The sequence below is a fragment of the Amphiprion ocellaris genome, chromosome 17, assembly GCF_022539595.1.
Source record: "Amphiprion ocellaris isolate individual 3 ecotype Okinawa chromosome 17, ASM2253959v1, whole genome shotgun sequence".
Classification (NCBI taxonomy): Eukaryota; Metazoa; Chordata; class Actinopteri; family Pomacentridae; genus Amphiprion; species Amphiprion ocellaris.
Window position 1 is genome coordinate 30,774,314 of NC_072782.1, and position 22,777 is coordinate 30,797,090.

Here is a 22,777-nt window from a genome sequence, read left to right on the forward strand (position 1 = left end):
ACAAGTTAAACGGTGTTTAACACCAATCAAAATTAGTCCAAAACTACTCAAAATTAGTTGAAAATGACTTTTCCCCTACATGATTAAACACATAAATCAAATCAAAAGTCCAGTTTAATATTAAAGACAGTCACATATTTATCTTGTTTTGTGAGTCATGATGCTTTAAAACTGCAGCTTTTTCTTTATCAAAGAAGTAGAAATTAACTCTAAATATAGAAATTAAAAAGAGATGAAACAACCGGAGCTTGAAGTAATCTTTTATGTATTCTCAACGTATAAATCTGTAGAAAATAATATATTTACATTTGTACAAGCATGTCTTTTACAGTAAGTACAACATTTACATATAAATATGGAAAAGCATTTTACAGGATTACAGTCAGAGCTGCACAAACTGGATCTGTAGAAGTAAAGGACTTTTTTCAGTTAAACATGTGGCATCAGTCATAGTTTGTTTTGATTTTCTGTAAATAAATGAGATGTTTTCCACTTTTCAAAGACTTGCAGCCCCGTAGAGCGAACGTTTGTCTAATTTCAGTGTCACCAAATTAGAAAAAAATGCCACAGTTTTGACTTTAGAAACCTGAAAAAGAGGAATTTTTCTAGTGTAGTTTGCAAGCATCAGTCATAATTATAGTTTTTGGACACAAACAAAACACATGTTGCCTGATAATAAAGCAGAAAAAAGATTTTTATAAAAATACTGGAATTATTTTTTGGTACGTGGTGAGAAAATAAAGAAAAACTGAAAAAAAAAGTACTTATTAAGTAAGTTCTGCTGCAATAAATGCTGTTACATGTTTTTAGGACTAGATATAATTTAAAGACATAAAAAAGTTACATTTATGACACCATGATCATTATTTATGTCCACATAGTTCTGGCCCAGCCCTCGTAGACTTTTATATATTAAATAAAAATCCATTCATCTTGATGAAACTGCTATTATTAATGCAGAACATTAAATATATCTTTTTACAAATAGAATTTAAAAATGATATAATGTCTGTTGTACATATAGTACAATGATGTGTGTTACAACTAATAAAAATTATCATAGAAGCTTAAAACTTGCCCAGAATGACTCAATATTTGTCCAAAAATGACTCAAAATTTGACTAAAATGACTAAAATTAGTCCAAAATGGCCCAAATTTGCCCAAAATAACTCGAAATATGCCAGAAATTATTCAAAATCTGTACAAACCAAGTTGAAAAACTGTCCAAAGTGGCATAAAATTGGTCCAAATTTGCCCTAAAATAAGTCAAAATGTGTCCAAAATTTTTAAAAATCTGTATAAAACAAGTTGTCAAAGTTGTCAAATTGTCCAGGCTGACACAAGATTGGTCCAAAATCATCCATATTTGTTCAAAATAGCTTGAAATCCATCAAAATGTAACTAAAAGGTTGCACAGCTGGTCCTACTAGAGTGGAAATATAGATTTTTGTTGAAGTAAAAGCAGGCATTTTGGTGTCACAGCGCCCCTCTGTGGACAGAATAGACCACATCTTCAGTTTGCATAAAACAGCAGAAATGGTAGATGAACCCAGATGTTAGAGGTTTTTTTTTTTTTTGAAAGGTTTTCTGCCACAACTGCAGTCTATTATTAATAATTTAAAAGATGTTGTGTTTTCAGCACACAGAAAATAGTTAATATATCAAGATAGGAGTCTAGTTTGTCTTAAATATGTTGCAGAAAAAGTTTAAAATGCTGTTTTCTTCCCACTGAACAGTGAGATGTCTCCTGTCGCAGCTTGTTAACCGGTGTGAGTTTTTATACGTCCACGGAGAGACGGATTCCAGCTGCAGAGTTACTGGTTTTCCTGCTCTGGTTGCGCCTCAGGTTCCGTAGGGCTTCTGCAGACACAGCGAGCCGTGGTGAGGAAGAGGATGGCTGTAGTAGTGTTCAATCAGAGCCGGCAGGTTGGGGAAGGTCAGGTCGCTCTCCAGATATGTGCAGTCGTCCTGCAAGAAACACCCAAACAGAGCAGGAGACTTTATTATGATGATGGTAATGATTAGTTTCTGAAATTATTCAAAATCTGTACAAAACAAGTTGAAAACTGTCCAAAGTGACATAAAGTTGGTTTGAAATGACCCATATTTGCCCAAAATAACTTGAAATGTGTCAAAAACTTGTTCCAAAGCTGCAAAAAAAACAAGTAAAAACTGTCCAGAGCAACATAAAATTGGTCAAAATTGCCCAAATTTACCCAAAATAACTCGAAATGTGTCAGAAATTATTCAAAATCTGTATAAAACGAGTTGAAAACTATCCTAAGTGGCATAAAATTGATCCAAATTTGCCCAAAGTTCAAAAGTTTGGGTTCACTTAGAAATGTCCTTATTTTTCAAAGATGAAGACAGCATTAAATGAATGATAAATCCAGTGTAGACATTGTTAATGTGGTAAATGACTATTGTAGCTGGAAACAGCTGGTTTTTAATGGAATATCTCCATAGGGGTACAGAGGAACATTTCCAGCAACCATCACTCCTGTGTTCTAATGCTACATTGTGTTAGCTAATGGTGTTGAAAGGCTCATTGATGATTAGAAAACACTTGTGCAGTTATGTTAGCACATGGATAAAAGTGGGAGTTTTCATGGAAAACATGAAATTGTCTGCATGACCTTTTGAATGGTTGAATGGTTGTGTACATGTAGTTGTACATGTAGTTGTAAATGCAGCAGAGAGCTGTTACCTCTTCAAACAGTCTGTAGTTCCTGGCTTTGCTGATACTGACGTCCCAAACCACCAGCACCTGAAAAAACAACAAAATTCTTTAACTTAAATGTAAATAAATCAGCATCGGGAACTGAAAACATTAGGATGCAAGATAGAAACATGTGCCAAACATGTACTATAAAGTCTTGGAGGGATTAACTAAGACCTGAGACCAGGATAAGATGGAAAGCAACACGAGGTTAAAGTGGATCAATTGGGAGTTTTGTGGGGTTCATGATGAAACAATTAAGAAAATCTGATCCCCACCCTTACATTGAAGTACTTAATAAGAGTCTCTTTTAGCTCTGTTTTTGTCTCTTTAACTGCAAGTAGTGTAGAGTCATATTTTAGAGCTACAGCTGGCTGCTGTGGCTATGAGAATAAGGAAAGTGGATAAAGTGATGGGCTGGACGGCTAAATAATGAGCTAAAACTCACTGTGAACCACCTAAAAGCTGAGAGGAATGACAGAATTAGATATAATTCTGTCACTACAAACAATTCGTGGCAAGATCTCATTGATTTAGCGTTTCCATTTAATGCTAGCACAAAAATATCTCCTACAAAACAAGAAATTGACATTAGAAGATTTGTTTTACGAACTGTAAAGACTTAAATAGTCCGTTAAAACAATCACTGCTTTCCTCACTTTTAATGTTGTCTAGCTAATCTGCATTTAAAGCTTTTTAACCAACATTTTCTTGTTCCATATTGCCGTTAAATGCTATAGTGCGCAGTAAAAAATGTAATAAAATGTAACTGTGAAGAAGTTATACAGGGCGTTTTGGCTTTAGAATAAACAGAACAGTGGATTTAATCAATGTTGCAGGTAAATTTGGAAGATCTATTTTAACTTTTCATGACAAAGCCATGAGACTGTGAACCCCTAAAACAAACAACAAAAAACTAAACCAAATGGCTTAGAGTGGACTTGCTTTATTTGTTTAATATTCATACAATTATTTGAGTATGAACCAGATTACAGGACAAATCAAAGTGAAGAGACTGATTTGATCGTAGCTGTAGATAAGGAAAAAAATACAAGTTTCTTGTCTCTTGAATGTACAAAAGCTAATTTGGACTATTTCAGTACATATTGAAGTCCAGCATGGCTAAAGATGACCAGTAAACGTATGAATGTTAATTATTATCACTATGTAGTTTTCAGTTTCAGAAACTGGTGCTTTGAATTTCCTCAATAAGACCAGAATTGAATTACAGCTGTATTAGCCACACAAATGATCACAGTACAAGACAGGAAAATGGTTGTAAAATGACAGCTTATCTTTATTTTTTTTACCTTTGCCGTTTTGGTTCCAGAGTTCCTGATGCCGTAGAGTCCGTCCTGTGGAGAAGCAGAGCTTTCTCTGAATAACCTGCAGGGAGAGACGCCATTTTAAAAGATTTTCATGAAATAATCAAGAATACATGTGTTAAATCTACATTTAAAGTGGTGTTAATAAAACATGAAATACAGCAGAAAGGGAAGGCAGATTTTTGCCACTAGAGGGCAGAAAAACTCCACAAAGCAGCACAGAGAGGCTTAATGAAGGGACATGTCAGCTTCCATAGATATATTATAAAGATAATGGCAATAAAATCCGTGTTTCCTTACTTTTCTACGACGCTGGTTTCAGTTGAGTCGATGAACACCGAGTCTGGAAGCTGAACCTGCAGATGGAAACAAAGGTAAACGATAAGTTTATTGGGTATTAGTTCAAACATGATGCAGAAATAGTAGTAAAATTATTACAGTATTAAAGGAGATAAAAACAGCTTGAGAAGTCCATGTTTGTTAATACGTATCAGATTTCTTTTTGGTTAACAAACTGAAAATTGTCATAGAAAGACACTGAAGTTGAAGTTACAAACATGTTTGCTTTGGATTTAAAAGTAGAGCTAAAATTTTACATTTTGAATTAATGTCCCATAAAGATGATTTACAACCCAAATCTAAATCTTGTTAATCTTTATTTCAGCTCAAATAACTCAGATGTGCACCAAACACAGTAAATGAAATGGAGGTGGTTCTGTAAAATGGGAACTTTGCTATAAGTGATGGATGCTGTTGTCACTTTATATGGTTCACTAAATAGTTATGTTTCATACAAACTATCTGATGACTTACAGTCTACTGTAAGTGCTTCGTAACAGGAGGTTTGTTTGTCTTATCTGAAACAAATGACTAATGTTCATAACAGCTGATACACAGTGACTAAACAATCCAAATATAGTCCTACTGAAACCAAGCAGGAGTTCACTGTGCTCAGTCTAGATAATGATAATTGGTTTTCTTTATCTGAAGCTACATCTCTAAACGCTGTGACTCAGGCGCCTGCACTGAACGTTATTATCAGCTGACATAATTTCAGTTTCTCTTACGTTCTCGTAGTCTTCGTCAGAATTGTCTCCTCCGCCGGGTTTGATGGTGTCTTTTTTCCTCCTGAACTCTGCAGGCGTCTCGTCTCCCAGCGAGCGGAAACTCTGTCCGTCTGGAGATGCTCTTCTGGCGAGAAAACACATCTTAGTGAGGCGGTTTCAGCCATTTCCGGGAATCTTTTTCATGCTGTGTATGTTTGTGCTGTTTTGCAGTTTAGTTTGTTCAATCAACAGTAAGAAAACTTTAGAGTTGGTGAAAAGTGGATGTTTTCTAGATCTGAAGCCTTCAGGTCAACTGGCTGATTGGTTGGTTGATATGCTCTGATACAGGTAAATTCTCATTGGTCGGACAGTTGGAGAAAAGTGCTACATCAACAGCATAAAACCGTGTTTTGACGATAGGAGAACAGATTACCTGTGAAAAACCGTGTGTTTTGAAGGAACCCCGCATTTTAACAACTTTAAACTCACCCAAACCAGTTAACAATGGTTTAATATGCTGCAAATACTAGTTTTTCAATATTTTTTTTTTTTTTTTTAAGATATTTATGCTAAAGGCCAAATTATCCTTGTCTAGGGTGTATGGCATAAATTCAGCTACCTAAGTCTGTAAGAATACCCATGGATCCCTATGTGGACGTCCATGTGAAACCCAAAATTTGCGACATGTTTACTGCTGCAAAACAAATGGCTGTTTGGAGGAGAAGCTGTACGAGGAGATTTTCCATCATCCACACCTTTAAAATTAAACATTGGAAGAGCTGTAGTTAAAATACTTGCTTCTGGACTTTAGAGATGCTTTGATTTCGACAGTTTCCATGAACAAAGACCAAATCCAGAAAGTTCTAAATTCTCCAGAAGTCCCGCGCTACATCTACTTAGGAATAATTACCAACATGGTGTTACAGTTCATTCTGTAACTAACTACTATATCCTCCAAAGAGCGCATTTCACAGCCTTTTCAGAAACATCCTGTATGCTTTTCTATGTCTGCTTTCAAAGTCGACATGAGTCATGAGAAACCCATGAAATGTCGCTAGTAATGGTCGCAGCTAGAGTATGGGTAATGTAAATTTCATCATCCACCCAAGTCCATAAGGGTACCCAAAAACTTCTATCCAAACATCCATGTGAAGCCCACAATTTGTAATCGCATGGACTGTTTGCACTGCAAGCGCACCAGAAAACCAAATGCTTGTTTAGAGGAGAATCTGTGTGTAGCTCAGACATGCTTCCTACCAACAGGGCAAAGCACAAACTTAGCAGGAAGTTCTAACTTCTTAAGAAGTCCTTTGCTATGGTGCTCAGCACACCTTAGGAATAATCTCAACACACAACTCTGTGACTAACTACTACATCTTGTAAAACGAGCAAAGTCACAGCCTTTCAGAAACATCCATGATAGCCCTGTGTGTTTATCTGTATTAGATATGAGGAGCAATGCAACCACTAGTGTGGCACAACTATGCATACCTATTGCAATCTGAATAGAACTGTGTACACATCCGTTGTCATCTTTTAAAATCGGCATCAGTCATAAGAAAACCATGAACCGTCCCTAATAAGGCTCGTGGGTAGAGTGATGCTGATTTAGGTAACCAAGAGACAAAATACAGATTGTTTTTCCCCCCACAACCAGCAACTTCCGTTAACCAAAATTTCCTCAACAACTGCTGTAAAGTCTGCTTGGAGCCACGACTGCAGTTCCTGTCCACTTCCAGTCTTTGTGCTAAGCTAGGCTAAACACACCTCTGTACAGAACACACGAATAAATCTGAATTTCACTCTCGGGATAAAAAGGCAAGCAGGAGGACCACTATGGATCTTTGTCAGTGTGGATGTTGTCGTGTCTGACTCGAGCTTACTGAAGTGGTGTTCCTGACGGCTTGGACTTGGCTCCAGGCACCGGCGGTTTGGCTGTCGGTGGAGGTGGTTTGTGTATCACCAGCTTATTGTGCAGTCCAGCTTTAAGCAGTGGAGAGAGTGGAGGGTGGCCAGATGGCGAGGGATGACTGGACGGTGTGTGGTTGAGGGACAGCGTGGACCCTACCGGGCTTGTGGATCGCGCAGGCGGTAAACTCGGCTTGCTGCGGAGGTGGTTGTTTGCCAGCGACTGGCTTCCTCCGGCATTAAGGGAGAGATGAACCGGACCATTTAGCGCCATCCTGGTCTCTAAGTGGTCACAGATGGGCAGAGTGGCCGGTGACTGAATGGACACCGGCGGTAGAGCCCTCCAGCTACTCTTGTCATTTCCGATCCCCCCCACGGAGGTCGCCCTGGTCTGCAGAGGCTTCCTCTGGTTGGGGAGAGGAGGTGGCGGAGGACTGGTAGAAGACGGCTTTTGTAGATGGGGGGCAAAAGGCAGAGGAGGTGGAAGGCCTCTGCTGAAGTCTTTTGGTACGGAAGGAGGTGGGATGGAAGGCGGAGGTTTCTTCGGAAGTGGGCTGGTGGGGATTCTGTGTTGTGGGATGGGAGGAGGAAGACCTTTGTGGAAAGGTCCCGGACTGGAGTCTTGGCGGGATGCTGTCGGCACTGGGGGAGGAGGATAGGAAGGAGGCGGTCCTGCGGGTCGACCTGAACAGGTAAAGAAAATGTAAAATGATTTCTTGTTAAAGGACAAGATTCTTGCTTCTCTGCATGTTGCTTGCAATCTTTTTTCCAGTTTGTACAGATTTTCAAGGTGAAAATGTGCTGCATGTGGCCTCACCTGTAGATGTTGGCGAACAGTCACCGTCCGGCTTCAGATAGTCCTCCTCGTCTTCATCCTCATCTTCCTCAACATAATCTTCACACAGAAAGAAAAGATTCATCAGTTTAATAAGACACAAATCAAATATCTAACTTGTTTTATGCATATGTATTCATCATCATAGTCTCACCATCGTCGGTGGTGTCGACAGGATGTTTAATATCCATGGGCCTCTCAATGGTGCCGTAGAAACTGTCTGCATCTGAATCTGAGTCACTATGGTGGAAAGAAAATGTTATTAATAAATGCAATGGAAACATTTTTTTCTTCGGGCAACTTTCTTTGTTTATGCAACATCCAGCAAGCTAGAAAAATCTAAATTTATGTCAAAGTATTTCTGTTTATAGAACGTCAGAATATTTTTGAACAGCAGAAATTGAAGAGAATTAAATTGAAATGATGTCAGTAGTTAATGTGTGTAATCTGAAAACGTTAAGCCACTACAGCAGCAGCTCTCCAGACCTGCAGAAAAATCACAGTGTTTGTCACACTACAACAAGCTTGATCCTTTGTCCAATTCAACTTCAAATAGAATCAGTTTAGTCACCGCGAGGGACAGACACTGTTTTTGTCATTTAAATAAATTAAGTTTCACATTAAATAAGGCTCAAGACACTGACTATTATGATTAGCGATGAAATGAGCTGCACTACCAACACTATGTGGTCTGAATAAAACAACACTTCAGGCTAGTGGATTACTAATCAAGAACAAGAGGGCATTTTAATTATCTACATGAATTATAAATTAGCCTGTAGATGTAGCTTCTACCAGGGAAAACATTAACCTTAAAGTCTGCTGGGAATAGTTGCACCAGGCCGTTATAACCTATAATAATTAGTTTTCTGGATTCTTACTCAACTGTTAAAGGTCTGCCTGCCAGAGAGTTTAATACAGTGTTTCATGGCAGAAAATGAGTTTCTCTACATGCATATACACACATTATCCCATTGCATTTATGATTCCAGTTAATTGTGCTCTGGGTGGCAACTAAAATTAATATTTTAAACACATTATGTGGTAAAATATGATGTAATTTGTTGAGGTTACCTTGGAATCTGTGAATCTTTTCTGTCGTTATAGTGATCAATCTCTCTTCGCAGGTATCGCATCCATTTCTGCAAAATAGAACGAGTGTTTCTGTGAGATTGAAATGTTGACAAAAAGAGAACACTTACAAACATTCATTTTTAAAATCTATATACAGAAAAATATTACATATTTTTGTAAATTTGCTCATTTTCCATGTGTGTGTTGAATGAAAATTCTAGCTTAGCTGCATCAACGGTCTCCCACTATTTTAAAAGTTTTTTTCAACCCAAACTTTAAAAATTTATCAGAATTTATCTAACTCTGACAAAACACACTTTACACTCAGATGTGAACATCATAAACAGCTGATATTGATCTTCTAATATGACTCCAAGAGACAATAAATAAGGGAATTACCCAAATATTAGCATATTTACTAATATAGATTATATTAGCAAGATTTTTTGCAGATAAAAGGACTTTTGTTCAAACACAACTGGTCCTGATTACAGTTACAAACCTAATTTTATTGAATAAAATAAGCAAATTCTATACAAGAAACAGCACTGAACAAAATTAAATAAGAATATTAAACAACTTTGATATATTTTGATTATATTTAAGACTTTTTGGAGGCTGAAAATTGTGGTAAAATCACATTTAAGCTCTAGGCAACTTAATTTTGGTGTATATTTCTAGTAGTTTTGTTCTCACCCTCCTTTCTTCTTCGCTGGCAGCTGAGAAGAACCACGTTCTATGTTTTTTACTGAAATGGACGATTTTAAAAGGAAAAACGTTGCTGGATGTCGTTTCTTCTGCTGCTCTCATCACTCTGTGGAAGAAGAACAATCCAAAACAAATTCACACATCAGTTCTGTTAATTATCAAATCAGCTAATTATTTAAATCTAATGGTCAAAGAATAATCAGTGAATAGACACATCTGTTCAGGAAGCTATAGTTGACATAATTACAGCAGAATCTTCAAAAATGAAGAGATAACAGTATGAAAAGTGTTTGTTTTCAGTATTTCTTTTAGTTTAGATATTACACTGCATGGCCCAATTATTGATTAGTCACAGGTACACAGTAAAAACAACAACAACAAAAAAAATCTGTTTTAAAAAAAAAAAAGGACAGAATACATTCAGAAACTGTAATAAGTGGGAAAACAACAGCAAATCTGTACAGTAATTTGATTAAGTAATTCAATTTAAGTACAGTGAAACACTTATATAAATATGTAAATATATAAACACTTGTTAAAAGAACCAATTACTAAAATAAAACTACATATTTTTAATGTCATTATGCTTTGGTCAGTTGTTGCTGTAGTTCTTGTCTTCTTAAAAGTCAACATTTTACTAGATATTATCTGTAATTTAACAAAACTAGAAAAATCTGTAAAATTATTGTTTAAAAAATTATCCATTATCATTTTCAGTCCTTAATAAGCAGAAGTTTTCTTTCAAATAATGGCAAATACTTGTAAAATAATGGCATTTTGGTGGATTTAAACAATGATTAAAACATAATTTTATGGCCAAATGTCCTAAAAAATGAATTACCATTTGGAAAAGTACAGATTTTTGATGTAGACATCATTTACAGGTCTGTTTTTTCGGGTTAACATTTCTGTGATTTTACTAAATATAGTCTTTAATTCAATAAAACAGGGGAAATCTGTAAAATAACAGCACAAACTGTGGCACCGCTCTTCCCAAATTGGCCAAGAAATAGCAGTTTTCTCATGTAAAAGTATATGGAAGCCTATTTGCATCATTAAAATCAAACTAAACTTCCAAAATGTCAAACAAAACTAAGTTTAATTTGACTATATTGACACAAATCTGCCTCCAAACTCTCTACATTATAGTTTAACAACGTTCTGCACCCTGAATACAGAAATCTGAACAAGAAAAGACTTCATCTTGGAAATGAGCAACTTTATTGTGTTCAGAAGAGAAGCAGTGTGAGAATAAAATCATCCAATCAGAGCTGAGTATGTAAATTATATGTCTGGGTTTCTGTGGTTCAGAAGGAAGGAACCCAGAAAGTTGCTGGACGGGACAATAAAAGCTAAATTCACTGGATCTCAATCAAGCTGTGAGAAAAAAGCCTGAAACTCTTGATTTATTATGTATTAAACCAGCAAAATGTCTAATAAGTGCTCATGTAGATGATCAGGATTATGCTAAAAGACAGCATGACTGAGTGAAGCTGCAGGATTTCCACCCACCTGTTGTAGCCGTTGAGAGAGAACGCCCCCTGTGGTGCTGGAGAGGTACTGCTCTTAAAGTAGTAAACACAGCCTTTATGGATGATGATGTACCTCAGAGGCCCTGGAACGCACACATTAAATGTTTAGCGTGTTTATAAGCTGAGGAAGGTGTCAACAGAGGTGGAGAAGCGCTTTTCCTTTCACTCTGGACTCACATTTCATGAGGCTGAACTGGCTGCCTCCCTTCTTGTGCAGGTATCCTGCGGTGGAAACTCCTCCCGGCATGGTGAGGAGGTTCTGAGCCCCGATGGCTCGCATCGGCACCGGCCAGCACATCTCTGGAGACGACATGGTTCTGCAGGAGAGGACGGAGATGATTAGACAGAGAAGATGCTCTAAACAGAAGAGGGTAGAGGTGAAAGATCATAGAAACTCTAACCATGACCCCAAAAAGTTTTAAAGACAAACAGGACGATCCAGAATGAATCAAAGCCCATTTTCAAATCAACTGAGACACTTTAGCTCTCAGACAGACAACCAGAAATGGTCAGAAATAAAAACATACACAATGACAGATCACGAGACATTTTCTCACTGCAATGAGCTCCAAAAAACGCCGTAAAATAACAATAAAACATTTTACAGTTACAAGCTGTAAAAAAACATATTATTATTTGTCAAAATACTGATTTTTGATATAGACATTAAGATTTTATTTTTTGTGATTTTTCTTGACATTTGTAATTTGACAAAACTGACAAAATCTGTAAAATAAAAGAAAATAATAGCAGTAAATCATCTACTAAAATACTTTTTTCTTAAAAAAAACAAAAATATTTTGAGGTAATATTTAAAACGACATCAAAACTGTGTAAGTTCACAGTCAAATGTTGTTTAAAGAAAACATGACCATTATAAAAATACAGACGTTTGAAATCTAAACTTAAATTGTTGACCATTAAAAATGCTCTTTTTCTTTCAAATAATGGCAAAAATATTTAAAACTCTATATTTTTGCTGATTTAATACGCTAAAAAATCAAAAATGTGTAATTTAATGATCAGCAATGGTAGAAGAAGACATTATTTATAGTTTTGGCCCATTTTTGTTTCCAGTTAACATATAGATTTTTTTCTGTGATTTTACTAGATATTGACAGATACTTTAAAAAAAATCTGAAAATCTGTAAAATGACGGTAATAATAATAATAATAATAATAATAATCATAAATCATCTATTAAAATACATTTTTTCTTTAAAAACACTAAATATTTTGAGGTAATATTTTTTTTTAAAATTACAATCAAAACTGTAATTTAACAGTCAAATGTTGTTTAAAGAAAGAAATGACTATTATAAAAATACAGATGTTTGAAATCCGAAATTAAATTGTTCACCATTAAAATATATATATATATACACATCTATTTTTAAAAAAAAAAAACTTTAAAACATTGTATTTTTCTGATAATAATACACTAACAAACATGTTAAATGCTGTAATTTAATGATCAACAGTGGTAAAAGAATAAATCATTTATAGCTTTGGCTTATTTTTGCTTTACAGTTTAACAAGACAAAGAAAATTTAAAAAAAAGATAAAAACTGTTTAAAACAAAGATCTGATACTGGGTCACAGCCAGTTGTAAAAAAAAAAAAAAAAAAAAAAAGAGAGAGACTTTATTCCACTGTATTCTTTGAAATCTGCCTCAGAACTTGATGAGATCTTCGTCTGTTAAAACACAAACTTTCCAGAATGTTCAGCGTTGAAGAAAATGAGGATGAAATTGTTGGAAGGAGAAGCCAGAAATGAAGCATCACTGAAGCATCTAATGTGTCACATTTAACAGTGAAACAGCTGAGGGAGGATTCCTCTGGTTTAACTGCTGATCAGTCAAACCTGATGTGAAGAAGTCAAAGCAGCAGATCTTCCAGCCTTTCCTACCTCCTGCTGAAGCTCCTGCTGAAGCTCCTGCTGAAGCTCCTGCTGAAGCTCCTGCTGAGGCTCCTGCTGAAGCTCCTGCTGAAGCTCCTGCTGAAGCTCCTGCTGAAGCTCCTGCTGAAGCTCTGGAAGGCAGCGTTCTCCCTCAGCAGGCCGACCGCTGAGCTCCACAGCGAGCCTCGAGCTGCCAGGACGTCCATGTTTCCTCTACTTTCTGTCCTCTGGCTGAATCTCATCTCTTTTCATTCCCTCTCATCTCTCTCTGGCTGCCTCTGGTGATTTCTATCTCCCTCCTTCTTGCACATAAACAAACCCAGATCCATGATTGAACATTTAGTCCAGACAGGAAGCTCTCAACATTACATAAAACTCTATGTGTAGCAAAAACAAACACTTCTGCAGAACTTCTTCATCTTCTAACGTGTTTATGTGGACCTTCCAGTCTATCAGCTTCATCTCTGGGTGTGTGAACGCCTCAGAGATGAAGCGTTTAGTCGGACTTCATGCCACAATTTACTCCTTTTATCTGAGACAAACGACTGCAGGGAAGATCATCTGTCTGTTTGAGCCATATGAGCTTCACAGGTTGGAATTTAACAACACAGAACTGATGTTTCATGTCCAAATATTAAAAATTAGCAGCTAGTTTAAAGTTTAAAAACAAATAAATCAACTAAAACAGGAGCAGCTGGAAGTTAAGTACAAGGCAATTTAACAAAAAACAATAATTTTATGGTCCAAAGTTGTATAAGAATGAATTACGTTTTGTAAATATACAATTTGCAGAGTGTATTTCCATTTCTTTCAAGTTAAGACTTAAATTTATCGATTTATATGTATAGTTTCTGTCATTTTACTAGTTATTACCCTCAAATATATGAAGTAAAGGTAATAATGTAAAGAAAAGAATATGCCAGAAAACATACAACAACACTTTAATTTTATTTTTAAAAAATCTGGATATTATTTTATAATTTTGAGGTGTTTGATTTGTAAATTAAGACTTTTTTTCTTGTTGTAATTTTTACTAGATATAATCTATAATTTAACAAAACTGATAAAAATGGTTAAAATAATAGTTTTTAAAAGGATTTCCTTTAAAATCAATATATATATATATATATATATATATATATATATATATATATATATATATATATATATATATATCTTACATTTTGAAATATTAGATTTTTTGCTGATAAATACTCTTTTAAAGTAAAGCATATCTCAGTAAAAAAAAGTGTTAAGATTGTTTTTAAAAAGTATTTAATTTAAATACAGTAGGTCAAATTTTATGGCCACATATTATTTGAAAAAATATATGTGGATATTATTTAAACTTTGGAGTGTTTGTTTTAAGGTAAACACATAAATTAAAAGTTATTTTGTAGTTTTCAGCTTTTTGTAATGTTTTTAGTTTTTACTAGACATTATTTGCTCTTTAAAAAAAAATTGAGAAAATCTGTAAAAATGATAGTTAAAAAATTATTTACCTTTAAAATCAATACATATTTTTTATTTTATATTTTGAAATGTTATTTTTTTGCTGATTAAAATACAGTTTTAAAAATGGCATAATTTAACAATTAGACATTGTAAAATAAAAAAATACTATTTTTAAATTTAAATGTAATTATTTATTGGGTTTTAGGGTTAACACACATTTATATATCTATTTTCTGTCATAATAATTAAAAACAAATTAGAAATTAAAAACTACTTTTCAATCCTTATACATCATTTTTCTTTTACATTATGACACTTATCTGTAAAATAATGGTATTTTAAATTAATTTAAATGCAGTAAAAATAGTGTAATAATGAGAGAAGACAAAACTTTATTGTTAATTAAAAGTCCTGTCACTGCTTTTTGCCCTACTCCCCCACTGATGCCTCCTGACTCGGACTTTCTTGGGGTATTAATCAGGGTGTCTTTCCATCACGTCACAGAAGGCAAATCACATTTACCCCTAAACAAGACAGAATTTCTTTTCTTCAGTGTAGCTGCACAGGAGCGTAATTTTGCAAAGTTAAATCAGCACCAAACTTCCACCATTTACTCTCACTTTGACTTTGTGTTGGCAGAAAGTCTGACATGATGTCAGCGTTGAGGAACTAAAACAAGCAGAAATAAAAAGTGAGAATCTGGGAGTTTGGACAGAAAAGAGGGAGTGAGAAGCAGATAAAACCTGGAGACCAAAAACCTGCTTTAAAACCCAATAAATCCTCAGACTGGAGCCTGTTTGTGACCTCCAGCTGATCTCTGAGGACGTTTTAAAGCGTTTACTGATAAGTGACCTCAGAGCAGCGATAAACTAAACCTCATCTGAGCGTCACTGAGGTCACAGCTGCTGATCGTCCAGGATTTCCTCCAAGAGTCAGAGCTGAAACAACACCATGAAGCCGAGGCTGCAGACTCAGACTGTGCTCATGTTTTACACAGGAAACCGACTAGAAGCTGCTTTTCCACGAGGAAGATCAGGAATCTGGGATAAACTCCACACAATTCAGGATTGATTTAAAGGAATTATGGATTCATATGTCTTTTAATAGTGAAGCTTTTAAGGGTATAAAACTGAGAAAAGTTAATAAATGTGCAGCTTTTTAAAGCATCTATTGTATTATAGTCCTCAGATTTTGCATTATTAAGACTTAAATGCATCACAAGAAGCTACAAAATCAAGAAATGCTTGTTCAAATATCATAATCTGGGCGGAAAAGACACTAAAATATGTTGTAATAGGAATTAAAATTAATATAAGGGCTTTTATGAGACAAAAAGGAAGCAGAGAAACTGAAATAACGTCTTTTTATCTATTTATCTGTGACAAATAAGATGATTTTTATTGATAAAAATATATTATACCACATGTTATACACCTTTTAACCCTCGTGTCATCCTGCGGGTTAAATTGACCCGTTTTAAAGTTTGAAAATGTGGGAAAAAATTATATCTTCACAGTGAAAACTTCCACATTTTCAACATTTTTCTGGAATGTTTTTGGTTTTTGGATGTTAAAGAAAAACGTTTCTTTAAGAACATTCAGAATTTTTCTTTTTTGCAGAAAAAAAGTTAATATTTCACTACATAAGTAAACCTGTTAAATAGCACTTTTTTGTTTGTTTTTTGGTCTAAAATGCAACACAAAGGTGGATAATGAATTGCAATTCTAATGTTATGAAAAATTCTAGCTATTAGTTTTGCAATATTACAAGAAAATGTCTTAATGTATCTATTTAAAAATGCAAGATTTTGAATCTGTACTCTATTATAACAGCATTATAATGGTAAAAGAATCCTTACAATGAAGCTGTGATGATAAATTCTATTTGTGTGTAGTTATATTTATTTATGCAATAATAAGGCATTTTCAGATTTAAACAGAGTGCTTTGAATATTTCCAGAGGGAAAATGATTATTTTTCTTATCTTTCTGACTACTGGCATTTGATTTATTATTTTCTTCACTTTATAACTGCTATTTTTCATTGTTCTCAACCTGCCTGTTATTCTTCTGCTTTAAAGTCGACCCATTTTCCCAAAAATAAAGCTAGAACTGCCAAGGAAAAGACTTTTTTCTCCAAAAATATTACAAATTTGTTTAAAAGCATCTAGTTTTCAAGAATTCTGTCAACATTTTCCTATTTTCTCCCATAGAAATAGATAAAAAGTGATAAACTCTCAGGTCACTTGAGGTCACTTCTTGAAACATGAAACAGAGAAATGAGAAAGCGTCTCAGTCAGCAGGTTTACAGGATTTCTAGGTGTTAAAGTCACTCTGGCTTCTCCTGTCATGTGGTTTCTACATCATGAATTTCATTCTGAGAACACCTCGCTATGCAGAAAAAGTTCCACTATAGACTCACGTCTGATTTTTCCCGTTTTATTCCACAGAAGAGAGTGTGGTTTTCCAGGACGGTGTGGCGGCTCTGAACCCTCCTGAACTCTGCTGCTGCTGCTGTTTGTGAGCCAGAAATGCTAATGGGCTGTTTGACAGGAAGGGAAGCTGCTCACATACCAGACTCATTCAAACACGTTTCCTCCCTGGACGCAGCAAACACAATGACTGGGCTGCACCACGCTTTCATTTCAGCCGCTTTAACTCGGTTTAGACGCCAATCTGCTGCTTTGTCTGAGCGAAAAGAGGTAAAAGCTGCTGCAGAATCATCAGGTGTTGGTTTGTAAAGGCGACTAATTCACAAAAAATACAGCTAACTAAAAGGAAAAACACATTTATACATATAAAATCCTCATTACATCATTTTAAAGCTCTTATCTGTGACAAACAAGAGGATTTTTACTCATTATTATTATTTTTTATATATATTTAGGGGCACTGATATACATTATAAATAAAGACAGATCCTGTCTTTCAATAATGAAGCTTTTAAGGGTTTAAAACTTAGAAAGGTGAATAAATGTGCAGCTTTTTAAAACAATTATTGTATTATTGTCCTCATATTTTGCATTATGAAGACTCAAATGCATCACGAGAAACTACAAGATCAAGAAATGCATGTTTAAATATGATAATGTGGGCAGTTAAAACTCTAAAATATGCAGTAATAAGAATTTAAATTAATATAGGGGCTTTTAGGAAACACAAAGACAAAAGAGAAACCAAAATAATGTCTTTTAAAAGCTCCTATTTGTGACACAGAAGAGGATTTTTATTTATTACTATTATGTTTTATTTATTTAGGTGCCTGAAAAGCATCATGAGAAGCTGCAGCTTAGCTTGAAGATGCTAAAATATGCTGTAATGAGAATTAAATTTGATATAGGGAAGCAGATAAACTGCAAAATCATGCCTAAAATCCTCATTACATCATTTTAAAGCTCTTATCCGTGACAAAGAAGAAGAATTGTGATGAAGCGACAGACAGCTGCAGACTGACCGCTCTTTATGAGGAAACTCAAACTGAAACTCCTGCGGCCATAAGATGGAAAACCCCCGATGAGTCACATCTGAGGACAGTATTCCTGCTAAATTACATCAACATGGTGAACTAAGGTGAGATAAACGGGTAAAGTAGTCAAAACTGCATTTAAATTCAGGTAAAGTGTCTGTAATTTGAGGCTAAAGCTTTATTTTATCAGTGTTTACATCCATGTTTAGGGTTCCAGTGTAACAGGACAAAATGTAAATATAGAAATGAATATTAGGAGAACATCTGCAGTCAGTGATTATCTGAGGCTTAAAACTACTACAGCAGCTTGTTAAGGGGAAGATTTTTGCATTAATGGTACCTCGTTCTCATGATAAAGTTTAAAAAGCAGCGATTAAATCATAAAATCGGTTCATCACAGCGTCCAACGATCAGGCAGCTCAGACGTGATGCTCGGTTCAGAAAAGTCCACCAGTGTGGAAGTGAAACCTCTCAAATTACAGGTGAAAATGGACATTTCCTCATTTGGATTTTGTGTTCCTGAATCATACAAGGGCAAATCAGGATGTTTTCAGCAGATTTTTCATCCATTCACTCAGTCAACCTCAGTTAAAGTGGAGTGCATTAGCAGGAAAATAAAAAATGTAAATAAAAACAAAAAAACTTGAAAAAAAATGAAATTAAATAAGTTAAATAGGATAAAGTCAAAAGAAAAAACAAAACCTGAATTTCCCAAAGAAAAAAAAATTAGTCAAATGTTATATTTTTTTATATTGAGTTTAAAAAGATCTTTTTATATTATAAATGTTATAAACTGTTCTTAAATTTTTCATTAGAAACTATTTTAAAATTACTACAATATAATTATATAACAATAGTTGCATAATATTTTATATAATACTATGTAACATATAGAAATAGATATTTGAACAATTATTTTAATTAATAGTTATTAATTAATAACAAAAAATATTTAAAAGTAATTATTCACATTATTATCATATATTATTCTAAGTTATTTTAAATATAAATATATTTAATACATACGTGTATTTAATATGCAATTTTTCTGGACAATTGTTGTAAAAATATATATAATTGATGTGCACAGTTTGGCCAATATTTACATTTACATTTTATAGTTAAAATATTTATTTATTTATTATTTTTGCTGATTAAAATACAGTTTTAAAATGTGTAATTTAACAATCAAACATTGTAAAATAACTAATAATAATTACTATGAGCAAAAATCCTGATATTTGTCAGATAATTGTCAATAGACAATTTTTCTGTCAAATGATGATGCATATCAAAAATAATGATATTTTAGTAATTTTGTGTTCACACATTCATCAATATTCATAAAATGGACATTATCCACAGCTCTGGCCTTTTTCTTTGACACTCAACACGTGAAATAATTTTTTTTTTCTGTAATTTCACTAAACATCTGTAATTTAACAAAACAGGAACATTTATAAAATAATGTTAAAAATGTTATTTTTGTGTAGCTTTTTCAGTGCTTAATGTACATTATTTCACTTTTACATACCAGCAAATATCTGGAAAATAATGATATTTTTAGATGACTTTAATACAATAAAAAGTGTCATTTTATAATAAAATTGTGTGAAATACAGAATTATGATTTGTAAAATAAATAAATAAATAAATAAATAAAAATCAGATATTTGATGTGGATATTACAGTCTTAACCTGTTTTTTCTGTTTGTTTTTTACTATTTACATGTAAATTAATGTTTTTTCAGTGATTTTACCAGTTATTTTTTATAATTTACTAAAACAGCTAAAACCAGTAAAATAAGAGTAAACTGTTTTTTAAAAATGTGCTAAAAACTATTTAAAAACATCCAGTTTTTACAGTGTATAGTGGATAAATGACGTTCACAGCAACCATCAGGTCGTGCATTTAATTTCCAAAATAACCTGTTACCATTTACAGAATCAGAACTCTACAGATCCACCTTTAAAACCATGTGAAGTGGCTGAAAGCTCTGGAAAAAGCCTGTAAGTCGCAGCATAAGATCCTCAGACAGTCAGAGGGGATTTCTGCAGCGTTGCTCTGTTGGGAGTTTTTGGCTTTTTTAATGCAGTGGTTCTCAAACTACGGGTCGGGACACACTGAAAAAGTCGCGAGGCACTGATTAGATGATTCAAACACTCCTAAAACTTGACGTACTTGCTGCTGGCTGAGGTATTGCACTAGTAGTCCATATTAAATGAAATAAAATATAAATAAAATATTATAAAATATAAATAAAATATTACTGTGGGTGTAGGATGTTGGGTTTTTTAGTGTTTTTGGAGGTTGTCGGGCTAAAAACTTATGTTCCAATGCACTTATCTGTGCACAGCTTCCACGTCGTCGAGCATCTTTGCAACAGACTTCTACAGCTGTCAGGTGGCTGCTTCACGAGGTTGTGGCTAACCGAGACCTTTTGCAAACTTGGTGCTCTTGACTAACATCTGATAACGAATCCCTCCCCAAGAAGAACTTCCAAACGCAGATGTAAAGGTCAGAGGTTAACCACCGACCCAGCTGCATCAGTTGCAGTCCATCCCGTCCAGGAAATAGACCGTGTCGCACTTCCTGTTACCCACCCGCCACTGACTGACCACAACAGTTTCTGCACTGGTTTCCACCATGAGTGCAAGCTGAAGGTGTGAACACATGAACAGAAAGTAACGGTGAGATGGTTTATCTTAAATCATCGTGTTTCCACACAAGTCCAGATGAGAACCAGGCTGAAGGAAGACCATCAGGGAACACTGAAAAAATGACGACGAAACTTCCACCTTCAATTCACCGACAACTGACCTGAACTTACTCTTGAAAAGACACGAAGAATTTTGAATTTATACGGTAGAAACACATTGATTTAAAAGGATTTAGGAGAATACACATGCTATTTTATTTTGGTTGGGTATATACAAAGTCTGCACTGTTACCTAATACTTCCAGCAAATAGCCACAGCCTCATAATCTGACACCAACAGTGGCAAAACCTTTCAATTTCTCCCCTTCTCCTGAACTTCCACATGAGCTGGAGTTCCTCTTTTTATTATATGTAGGCTAAAACTTGTCAAAACTGTCCCGACCACTAAATCCCCTCCAGGACGAAGCTTCTCGACTCTGATTATTTCTGCCATACCTTGTGTTTAGTGCTAAATAGAGCATATCACAATGCTAACATAGTAAATTCAAAGCCAAATCATGCATTTCTGCATGTTAGCAAGGGTCTGCATGTGTCTGCAAACTGCAAATATCCACGTAAAAACGGGGAAGTTTGAAGTCAGGAGGTTGCTTTAAAGTTATTATAAAGAATCCTGAATAGAAATCTATGGTAGAATTCTGCTGTGAAACATCTAGTCAGTCACTAGTTGCACAAATGCAAGCCTGGTGTCTAAATTGTGCACATGCATAGTGGAAGAACTTTTTGTAAACCTTATTTTGGGTGTTTTGTAGGTATTCTTTTCATCAGATTTCACTGGAGATTCCACACATACAGTCTTTTTCTCCACTGTAGCTGCTAAAAATACTGCTATGGCTCTTTCTCCATTCATTTAGACAGGGGCCTGGTCTTGTTAGCTCAAAACAACCAACCAAGATGGCTGCCAAGTGGCAAGACTTTGGTTGCCTTGAGTTTTCTTTAATCTCCTGGTTCTATTATGTATAAAAACGTGCAAAAGTTTTCAGTTTGTAGCTGTCTGCAAACACAGTCGTGGAAAACATGAACTGATCATAGTAATATCTGCTTAAAACTAGCATGCTAGCATTGCCATTTTGACCATAACTGGCATTTAACTCAAAGCAATGCTGTAGCTAAGTACAGTGAGGTGCTAGCATGGTTCTGCTCTCTGATTGTTTGTACTTTTTAAGCAATACTGTCCTGTTTTGACTGGTTTTAATAGATCAATTAAGTATTTAGATCAAATTTTCTTGCATAAATTTTTCTATGACATGTTGTGCACCTATTTGATTCACAATGTGTGGTTTGCACATACTTATAACTAGAAGAGCTCATTGAGCTTTCAGCTGCTGCGCATGAATTCTAAACCATGAATCTGATTCAAAAAATGCTAAAAACCTTGAGTTTCATACAGAAATAATGCAAACTTCACACTTTCTATAGTGAATTTTGCCTTTTGTTTGTACAACTAGTCTAATAGTTTCTTTTTTTGTGTCTCTTAATGAAAGAAAATCATCAGATTCACTGTTCAAAGAGGGATTGTAAAGTTTTATTGGTTTCAACGGCTGCTAAATCTTTACTGCACACGAGATAAATGGGAGATTCCTTCTTGCTGCAGCTGCTACAGGTTAAATTCCATCAGTTTGTGGTGGTGACTCAGACAGTTGACAGATTACGATATGAAGCCACAGTCTGGTCACGTCATTAGGCAGATGGATGGATTTACCTACTGACACTGTAATAATCAGAAAACTACATGCAGTTCTGGACTTTGTGTGACTTCCTGATGCTTGTGGTTTCATTTGAACGGAGCAGACATGACCAACAATGTGAAGGTTTCTATGGTTCCCTACTAATAACGACCAAAGCAAAAGCAGAACAGAAAGAGAAAGCCAACTTTAACTTCACACCTGCGACTCTGGGCTCATTGAAAGCTGAAATAGTCGAAGCAGGTTCTCTTCCTCTACCTGTGGCTTCACCTTCGCATCATTGCTTCCTGTGTCCAAATATGGCAGTGCAGCTCGACAGGAAGTGCACTTCCATAACGGCTGCAGGAAGGATTCCTCTCAGACTAATTCACACAGAAACACTGAACCAGCCTCCAGAGAGTAAAAACCG

At 35.0% G+C, this 22,777-nt stretch overlaps 1 protein-coding gene across 6 annotated transcripts in view; it reads right to left on the reverse strand.

Moving 5' to 3' along the window:
• Positions 1-248: 248 nt before the first annotated feature.
• sh3bp2 (SH3-domain binding protein 2) overlaps positions 249-22,777 on the reverse strand; it is a 42,643-nt gene continuing 20,114 nt past the window's right edge. For 3 of the 6 annotated variants that reach the window (XM_035956902.2, XM_055019420.1, XM_023289452.3), the window contains 12 exons: positions 11,326-11,465; positions 11,129-11,231; positions 9,605-9,722; positions 8,909-8,976; positions 7,989-8,074; positions 7,817-7,894; positions 6,975-7,683; positions 5,113-5,236; positions 4,346-4,401; positions 4,031-4,106; positions 2,709-2,768; positions 249-1,969 (listed from right to left, as the gene is read on the reverse strand). In XM_035956902.2, the coding sequence (XP_035812795.2) occupies positions 1,844-1,969; positions 2,709-2,768; positions 4,031-4,106; positions 4,346-4,401; positions 5,113-5,236; positions 6,975-7,683; positions 7,817-7,894; positions 7,989-8,074; positions 8,909-8,976; positions 9,605-9,722; positions 11,129-11,231; positions 11,326-11,461 (1,740 nt within the window). In that variant the 5' untranslated portion in view covers positions 11,462-11,465 and the 3' untranslated portion in view covers positions 249-1,843. Of the gene's footprint in view, positions 1,970-2,708; positions 2,769-4,030; positions 4,107-4,345; positions 4,402-5,112; positions 5,237-6,974; positions 7,684-7,816; positions 7,895-7,988; positions 8,075-8,908; positions 8,977-9,604; positions 9,723-11,128; positions 11,232-11,325; positions 11,466-13,056; positions 13,923-16,922; positions 17,279-22,777 lie in introns of those variants that run through there. The other 3 variants (XM_023289454.3, XM_035956901.2, XM_023289451.3) reach the window with 3 other exon arrangements.